The following is a 9,000-nucleotide window of genomic DNA, read 5'->3' on the forward strand; positions in this document are numbered from 1 at the left end:
GGCTTTTTGGGGGTGCAGCGAGGGATGGCGGGGGATGGGAGATGCTCTGGGGATTTTGGGGGGGCTGCGTGCTGGTTGGGGGCAGCCCCGCGTTCCGACGGAGCCAGGGGGTCCAGGGCAGGTGGGGGCTGGCTGTTGCCAGGGCTCTGCTCTCCCCTCTGCAGGGACGAACGTTGCCGTGTCCCCCCCCCCCCCGGTGACCCCATGGGTGTCTTGAGCTGCATGAAGTACCTGATGTTCATCTTCAACGTCCTGGTGTTTGTGAGTCCGCCTGGGTCCGGCGGGGTGGAGGGATGGAGGGGACCCGTCCCCGGGGGTGTGATATCTCCGGCCAGCTCAGGGGGTGGGTGACACCACTCCAAGGGAGGGGACCCCAGCAGAGGTTGGAGCATCCCCAGTCCCCATGGGGTGCCTGGGGCCGGTCCCTGCGCCCCATAACCGCAGCGTGTCCCACAGGCCGCGGGGACGTGCCTGGTGGGCGTGGGGGTCTGGGTGGCCGTGGACCCGGCTGGTTTCCAGGACATCGTGGCTGCCAAGCCCGTGTTGAGCGCGGGCGCTTACCTGCTGCTGGCTGTGGGCATCGCCCTCTCGCTGCTGGGCTTCCTGGGGTGCTGCGGGACCCTGCGCCGGAGCCGGCCGCTGCTGCTGGTGGTGAGTGAGGGGAGACGGGTGGGAAGGCAAGGCACGGGATGTGGGGAGCCGGGCGGGCAGGGGGCTGCGGGCTGCAGGAGCTCGCGGGATGTGGGGAGCCGGGGGACGGAAGGTGTTGGGGGATGCAGGGCGTCCTCGGAGGAGCCAGAAGCCCGGTGTTCCCCGTCCCGGCCCCGTCAGCCCTCAGCACACATCCCAGTCCAGTGAGTCTTTGAATTTAGAGCCCAGAGGATTTTATAAAGCCGCTGAGCAGGGTCACTTCTCTCTGAAGCCGCTGCCTTGTCCCACACGGCATTTCCGAGCTTTTCCCCTCAATGGTGAGGGTTCGAAACCCCTTTCTGAGCACCGACACCCCGATTTCTTTGGCACCCCCAGACCCTGGCAGCTGGTGCTTGTTTTTATCCCTCCTCCTTGCAGCCACGGTGCTCGGAGATGTGGCATCTGTCCCCAGGAGCTGCGCACTCGTCCCCTGTGTCCCCCTGGTCTCAGGGGCACAGGACACGGGCAGGGCTGGCTGCAGAGGAGGGGAGGAATAGCCGGAGCGAGCTGCCCACGGGGTTGGGCTGGTCTCTGACTCCTTCATCCCGCTGCCTTCCAGTTCTTCATCCTCGTGAGCCTCATCTTCGTCGCGCAGCTCGTTGGGGCTGCTCTCTTCCTGGTGCACTGGAAACAGGTACTGTCCCCGCGCCCTGACGCCGTGCGCGGCGTGGCCAGCCCCTCTCCTCCCTGCGTCATGCCGTGGGTCGTGGCCCCGAGTCCCCCGGGGGACTGGGACTGGTGCGGGGACGTCCTTTCTCACCCTCACCTTCATCACCAGCACCCTGACGCAAGCCCGAACCGGGGTGGGTGGGTCCCATGGGTGGGTCCCCATGTCCCCTCGAAGAGAGCTGGCGCCCTGGCCAGCGTGGCGCTGGGCAGGGGTGGGTGTGCAGCCCCCATGGCCCCGTCCCTGGTACCGGTCCCCCAGTGCTCACGGAGGCACCGATCGCGCAGATCCAGCCGGAGCTCTTCCTGTCCGAGCTGCGGAGGAACTACCGCGGGGACGAGGGTGCCGAGGTCTTCTCCACCGCCTGGAACACCCTCATGGTCACGGTGAGCAGCCGGGAGGCTCCTGGTGGGCTGTGGGGGGGTGTGGAGCACCCGCAGGACCTGCCGAGGGTGATCCCGAATGCAGGCGAGGGGCTCGTGGACCCCAGACAGACACCGCACGCCATGCTGGGCTGTTCCCCCTCCCTCTGTCACCTCCCCAAGCGACGTCCCCTCCCCATTTTGACAGCGTGTTGATGGCGTTTCCCTTCTGTTTCAGTTCTCGTGTTGTGGCGTTTTAGGACCCGAAGACTTTGGGAATGGCTCCCGCTTCCAGGAGCTGCACCCGGGGACGCCCTGGCCGCGGGCATGCTGCGCCCGGGACGGGCTCCTGCAGGCGGGCGAGCTGCTGGGCTGGGAGCAGTGCCAGGAGAGGAGCCCCGGCTACATCCACGAGCAGGTGGGACACGACCCCGCCGTGTCCCTGTCCTGTCCCCAGCCTCCCCAGCACTTCCCAGGCTCCTGGCAGCGGGGCAGCAGCACCCTCTACCCCTGAGCAGCGGGGACAGGAGCCTGCGACACCACCCGCCCGTGGTTCTGCAGCCCAGTGACTCCCCAGGACCCCAGCCCACCTGCCCTCCCACACCCCCCCCCGATCTCCCCAGACCTTGGTCACCCCCTCAGCTCCCCGCAGCCGTGGGGAGCGTGGGGGACCCCCTCCAGCATCTCCCTCCCTCCCCCCCAGGGCTGCTTCTCCACCTTCGGCAGGACCTTGCAGAATTACATCTCTGTCCCTGGGACGTGCAGCTTGGCCGTGCTGGGCATCGAGGTACCGAGCGGGGCCGGAGGGGAGAGGGCAGGCAGCGGGTCACCTCGCGGAGGCTCTCTTTTTGCCGGGAGGGTGGTCTGTGGGTGAAGGGACCACAAACGGGCTCAGGGTGGGCCCACCCAAGCCTCTAGCTGTCACGATCACACCCAGCAAGCGGGCGCACGCGCAGCGGCTCCGTCTCGGGGTGTAAAGCCAACCTCCCGCTGCGGATGAGTCGGGTTAAAGGGCCGGGGAGGGAGGAGGTTTCTTTTGCTCCCGCAGGCCCTGGCGGGGAGGTGTGCCAGGCTCCCCGCAGACCTCGGGAAGGTCAGAAGCGCCTCCTCCACCGCGGCGTCCCCTGCGCAGCACCAGGACAGCTGGCGCGCGGCCCCTCGAGGGGGCACAGCCATCGCCCGATGCCTGGTTAGACCAGGAGCGGAGGACAGCCGCCCTTCAGCCTTCGGGCTCTCGGATTTCAGCAAGCAGCTGCAGCAAGGTGCGAGCGTGGCCCTGCAGCTCCCCCCCCCCCTCCTGTCATTTCAGATCTTCGCCATGTTCTTTGCCTTTTGCCTTTATTACAACTTCGACTGAGCAGGATGAGGCGCGGCAGAGACAAGCCGAGGGCTTTGGAAACAGCAGCAGGCAAGGGCGCTCCACTTCCTCGCCTATCAGAGCGCAGCTCTCTAGTTCAGCGCTCTGATTACTTCCCCGAGTCCTGTGTCTGCTCCAGCAGGCACGTAAGGACGGGCCCGGCTCGCTTCTCTTGGAGCGGGGACAGGACACAGGTTAAATTCCTTACGGGCAAACACGCAGAGCAGGAGTCTGGGCATCAAACGTGCTCCCACTGCGACCTGCCATGGGTCTTCGCAAGACGAAACAGCTCTGGTGACGGGGAGCCCTGCCCCCCGCGCACCTTCTGACCTGTTGCGCCACCAAAACCTGTCCTCCTTCCTCCCAATCCTCTCCGCCTTCTTGCCCCGCACGTGGCCTCCCTGACGCCCCGCTCTCTTCCGCGGCCGTCCCGCTCCCAGACCTCCGGGCACCCTCTGGGCTTTACTTCATCCCTCTCAGCTGGTGCTTGTCACTGGCCACCTCCCGGAGACGCAACGGAGTCGAGACACAGCCCGGGTCGCGTTACGTGGTCCAAGGTGCAACTGGACTCTGTCGGGCTGCTCTGGAGAGCAGGAGTTTTAAGTCTTAGGAGTCTTTAAGTTTTAGTGACCGACTTGCCCTTTAGTAGCCTTGACGTTACAAGGAAGATGAAGCCTTTACTAGAGAAGGATTTCCACAAACTAGTCCTAACGCGGCTGTTGCTCAGCTTCTGCTCTCAGTTTGTTCTGAGGCAGGATCAGCAAAAGAGAAACCGAAATACGTGGCGCCCTTCCCCTTTCTCTGAGAGAAAGCTGGAAAGCGGAAGCTGAACCGGTACTTCCAGTTTTCCTTTTCTTGGGAGTATTCCAAAACCTCCACACAACGAAACAGAAAAATATAAATAAATTAAAGCTTTAGATTTTATTTACATAATGGAACTTCTCACAACAAAACCTTAGGAAATAGAAAAACCAAGCCTGCTACAGCTACATGCTGGTTAAAATATTTAGGTACACCTGTGTAAAGAGAAGAGGACGGTGAAAGCAAAGGCGACGGCCACAACCAGAACAAGAACCACCTAGGAATCCAGGCGAGATTTCTTCTCCTTCTTGCTGATGTTACTCCCTTTCCTTTTCTGCGCGGTGGATTCATCGCTGGTACTCGTTTCCCTTTGGTTTATTTTCTCTTCCAAAGGCTTGGAAACCTGCGATAAACACAAGAAATAAAAGTAACCGCTGTGACTAGCTTAGTTTGACAGCCCTCAGCACTGCCGCGCGCTCCCGGCTCTGCGTGCGTACACCTCCGAACACCCTGCGCTCCACGAAGATCAGAACCGACCGCGCTTCCAGCTTTTATGCAGCGACCCTTAATTATCCCGCTCCCGCTGCTGGAAATTTTAGGAAGGGGGAGATGACAGGAGAGCAGGATGATGGTTGAGCCTTGAAGCGCCACATAGACGTATAAGCCAGGTCTCTCTGGGACTAAGCGTGTCGGGGTGAAGATCTCTTCACCCCCAGCCCTTTTAACAACCCAGACGATGAACTTGCAAATGTGTCCGGAGCTGGAGTAGCGAGCGCCACCCGTGGGGCTTCCAGGTAGAAGACATCCCCCTCTCGGGAAGCGTGTTGTCCAAGTCAGGTGCAGGGAGGGAGAGCAGCCAGGTAAGGGGGAAGGTCCGAACATAACTGATTTTTGGGAACAGGTTTTGATCTGCTCAAGTGCAATTTATTTTTTATGTGGCTCCTCTGTGAGATAAGCCAGGGTGCAGAACGGAGGCAGAAAAGAGGAAGGGTGATGGCAGGAAGGCTGCACTCGCCAGGGATTAGGGAGACCAGTCCGTGAACGGATGAACGGGGGGAGAACAGGCGTAGCTGAGTGTAAGGCACAACCACAGCAGAACACGGAGTCTGGTAGCGACGGGGCAGAGGGGGAAGCGACGGGGCAGAGGGGGAAGCGACGGGGCAGAGGGGGAAGCGACGGGGCAGAGGGGGAAGCGACGGGGCAGAGGGGGAAGCGACGGGGCAGAGGGGGAAGCGACGGGGCAGAGGGGGAAGCGACGGGGCAGAGGGGGAAGCGACGGGGCAGAGGGGGAAGCGACGGGGCTGCAGGATCCATGGGGAGGGGTTTTATCAGGCTTCAGTCTTACTCGTCCTTCATTCTTCTTGAGGAGCACTGCAATTATTTGCGAATGAACACATTTATTTGGAAGGAGTGAATCTAATGGTCTTAAAAAAAAAAAAGTATAATGAAATGAAATACACATCCAAAACACAGAACAGAAGGGGAGGAAAGAAAGAACGCTGCCAAAGACAGCCGCACAAAGTGATCAGGAACGGCAAACTGAGACAAGACAGACTGTTCCCAAAGAGGGAGCTACACTCAGCTGAGGAAGCAGAGCGTGTTCCTTACCCTCTTCTGCTGGCTTGCGTATTTCTCAGTCCACTCTTTGGCATTCAGCAAGAACAGTTGCCTGTTGTACTTGTACTCCGAGGACTAGATGTAATGAGCAAGACAAAGACAGAGATTTGACTTCATACAAACACCACACCGAGAAGCTGGGACTAAGGTCTGGCTTTAGGACTCCTAGAACCGGACCAAAACCGCGACAAGCACGCGGCATGAAGCCTAAAATTCATTTCGCTTGCTTAAGTTTGCCTGAAGAAGGCACGCTGCCGTTTGCACTGGCAGGCTTGAAGACAAGACCTTCACCATCTCTTTTCCACTGCTGGCATAAACCCTGTACCGCTCGCCCCGCCTGCTTCAGGGCAACGCAGTCATGCCCCCAGGCCTGATCCAGATCAAGCTACGCTGCTACGTAATGTGCTAGCGTGTTAATCCAGAGCGAGTGAAGTGGAAGCACAGCCGAAGTCTAACACACCGTTCCCTCCCAGTCTGTGCCCACGGCCACAAGAGAGGAAGAGGAGCTCACGTACTATGTCTGCCATGAGAGGGTCATCAGGGTTGGGCTCCGCCATCAGCAGCTGGATGGAGGTCAGCAGCGTGGAGATGTTCAAGGAAGGTCTCCACGCACCCTTCAAGGAAACGGGGCGAGAGCAGCAGTTAAGCAGAAAGAAACCTGCCCACGGGCTGCCTGGAGAAACCCCAGGACTTACAGCATTTAAACCCAACCCGCCCGCAAGCTGCCTCAGGACTTAGAGCACTTAAACCCCCACGGAAAACACCAGATCCGTTCTCAACACACAGGCTGTGGCCTCCCCGAGGAAGCCTGACCGACAACCACAGGCTGTGTCCTGCGCCTCTCTGCTGGGTCGGTATTGGGGTAGCCCATTTTCCCAGGGCCACCTAATGCCTTTTGACTCCAATCCTTAAAACCTTGGAAACTTATATGGAACAAAGAAGGTCATGTTCTAGTCTTTAAACAAAGGAGATGCCGCTCAAAAACTTTACTCCCGTGCTCCTGTGTAAATAAGACAGTAGCAAACAGACATTCAATAAGGCTTTTACAAGAAAAAGATAAGGAGTTCATTATCCTCTTCAGGCTCACTTACCCGTGCCCAAGTAGTGCTGTCTTACCTTTGGTGGTAATTTAAGAACATCCAGGCAAATCCTTCCAGCAGAGTCAATGTTAGGATGATAGATAGGGGTCAGAAAGCGAATCTTCGGGGGCTCAAACGGGTACCTTTGAGGGATAAGTGTTAAGAAACAAAAAATTACTTTCATATTTGTACGCCAGTTGCTTCATCACCCAAGCAATGCCATTATTTCCTTCTCCCAGCCGTTTACTGACATCCTTCCCCACAAATTTTTGGAGGAGGCAGCGCTCTGCCTTCGATGCTTTCAGCTGTGTCCGACTAGCACTCTCCTGGGTAGCTTTCCACAACGAAGCAAACGTGATGGGAAACTTTCTACTCAAGAAAGAGCTCCTTTCCAGAAAGCTTTAAGACAATATGATAAGGTAGAGATCCTGTCATAGTGCTTTTAGGTCGTTAATCGCACATCTTAGGGTGTCCAGTGTGAAATAACTGTATCAGCCGACGGAAATAATAATTACATTCCATAAACGAAGGAATGTAATCAACCGCATTCTTTGTTGGGAGGCTAAAGGAAAGACCAAAATGGTAGCACTTATATCAAACACCTTCCGTCAGTTAACTTGTAATTGAAGGAAGCACTACACCAGCTACTGAACTAGATGTCGTTGCTCACTTACCTTTCAGGAACAACTATTTCCAGGTTGAATATTCCTTTCTCATATGGTGTGTCAGCAGCTCCTAAAATTTCTTTAAAAGCAAGTTTAAAACACAAGCATTACATTCAAAAATCACTCGAGTTTGTCCAACAGTCTCCACGTACCCCCCCCAGTGACAGAACTCGTAACACTGCTCAGATCCAGGAATAAAATAAAAAAAAAAGTCCATCTGATCTGAGACCAGTTCCACCCCGCAGCAATCAAAACTGTAGGCAGACCGACCGAGCCACAGGCCAAGCTGTATTTAAAGGGAAACAAAAACAAACCCCCCTAAGTGTTTTCCTAAATTCCATGCGGCTTATAAAGGACACGCCACCCGGCGAATCCAGATCTAGCAGCGAGCTAATACATCCCTTACTTATAGAAGAGTCCCACCAGGGAACTACGTACGTGCTCGTAGGTCATCTAGCCCGTGTTCATTTTGCCAGCAGGTGATGCCTGGAGGTGGCTCTGTGGTCAAGAGGGAGAGCTCCCTCTTCAGTCGCGATGCTCTTTGCATTGTGCTGAAACTCTAAGAGACTGGGTTTTATTGCCGGCAAAATTAGCTTTTCAAAAATAGCGCTTAACATTGAGACCTTTTTTTTTTTTTTTGGCCAAGAAGAATTAACCTGGGTTTCAAGTTGTTATCCTGATGTGATAACCAGAGTCTCAGGAGCCTGTTCCTGGAGCTGCTCTCGCACCCAGCTGGAGGAGGAGAACCAGATCCCCGCCCTTTATAATCAGTCCTACTCCTCAGTCCCCAGCCGAGTCTCATAAACTCTCCCAGCCCACGCCCGGGCTCCACACCCCTAACGGGGCTGTAACACCTGCCCTGGGATGGCATTCGTCCCTTTGGGGTGAAATACTGTCCCTTCACGGACAGGGATACCCCCAGAGGTGCCTTAGACTGGGATACCCACCAACGCCCCCTTCCTCTGACACCCCCCAGCAGTCAGGGACCCTCTTCCCACCCCAGAGGCACCGCGCTCTCTTTGGAAAACCGAAAGCTGCCTCAGGGATGGGATACTCCCTACTGCAGGAATGCCCATGACCCCCCCCAAGGCAGGGACCTCCTCCCCCCGCGCTGCTCTGCCCTGCGCATCTCCACGGACAGGGAACCCCTTCCTGAGCTTACAACCCCACCTCCCACGGACAGGGACACCCCCTGGCCTCCCCCGAGGGGGGACAGCCGGGACCTGGCTCACGTAACCCACCCCAGACCTACCCGCTCACCCCTGAGGGGGGGGAAGCCCTCCCTGGCCTACCTACCCCCCAAGGCCTTACCTTCCTCCCCCCGGGCTCAATTAACGCCACACAGACCAGAAGCCACCCCCGTGGCCTACCCCCCCCCCCCCCCCCAAGGACCTACCTAACCCCTCCTCAGTCTACCTGCACCCCCCCAACCTGACTACCTCCGTGGCGGAGCGGTTTCACCCCCTCCCCAGACAGGACCCCTCTCCCTCAGCCCAATTATCCCCTCACACGGACGAGGACTGCTCCCCCCCCCCCCCCCCCCCCCGGTCTTACGACCTTCCCCGGCCTAACTGCCGCCGTCCCCCTCCCCAAGGATGGGAATGGCCTCCCATGGCCTAACCCCCCCCAAAAGCCCCCCCCACCCTCACAGCATCCCGCCAGGAACAGCCCCCCCCCCCCCCCGGTTTAACGCCCCCCCCCTCACACACCCTCGGCGTGAGGCGGCGGCGGCGCGGCCCCGGCTACAGCGCGGCGGAGGCGG

The 9,000-nt window shown here is 58.3% G+C and overlaps 2 protein-coding genes across 5 annotated transcripts; one reads left to right on the plus strand and one right to left on the minus strand.

The window, feature by feature from the left end:
• Window positions 1-204: 204 nt before the first annotated feature.
• LOC143170139 (tetraspanin-18-like) lies at window positions 205-3,986 on the plus strand. Its single transcript, XM_076358141.1, has 7 exons — window positions 205-261; window positions 457-651; window positions 1,250-1,324; window positions 1,645-1,743; window positions 1,958-2,137; window positions 2,423-2,506; window positions 3,029-3,986. The coding sequence occupies exons 1-7, from the start codon at window positions 205-207 to the stop codon at window positions 3,074-3,076; spliced, it is 738 nt and encodes a 245-aa protein (XP_076214256.1). The 3' UTR covers window positions 3,077-3,986.
• Window positions 3,979-8,995, minus strand: UBE2T (ubiquitin conjugating enzyme E2 T). Of its 4 annotated transcripts, XM_076358143.1 has the most exons (8): window positions 8,948-8,995; window positions 7,895-7,970; window positions 7,677-7,797; window positions 7,248-7,317; window positions 6,611-6,716; window positions 6,010-6,108; window positions 5,486-5,569; window positions 3,979-4,280 (listed from the first exon to the last, which is right to left on the minus strand). In XM_076358143.1, exons 3-8 carry the CDS (start codon window positions 7,783-7,785, stop codon window positions 4,155-4,157), a joined length of 594 nt encoding a protein of 197 aa, XP_076214258.1. In that variant the 5' UTR covers window positions 7,786-7,797; window positions 7,895-7,970; window positions 8,948-8,995; the 3' UTR covers window positions 3,979-4,154. The 4 variants fall into 4 exon arrangements, with proteins under 4 accessions (XP_076214258.1, XP_076214257.1, XP_076214259.1 ...); XM_076358142.1 differs by having other exon boundaries at window positions 7,677-7,970; XM_076358144.1 differs by lacking the exon at window positions 7,895-7,970 and having other exon boundaries at window positions 8,948-8,980.
• Between the last annotated feature and the right edge of the window lie 5 nt (window positions 8,996-9,000).

This window comes from Aptenodytes patagonicus, chromosome 22, assembly GCF_965638725.1.
Source record: "Aptenodytes patagonicus chromosome 22, bAptPat1.pri.cur, whole genome shotgun sequence".
Classification (NCBI taxonomy): domain Eukaryota; kingdom Metazoa; phylum Chordata; class Aves; order Sphenisciformes; family Spheniscidae; genus Aptenodytes; species Aptenodytes patagonicus.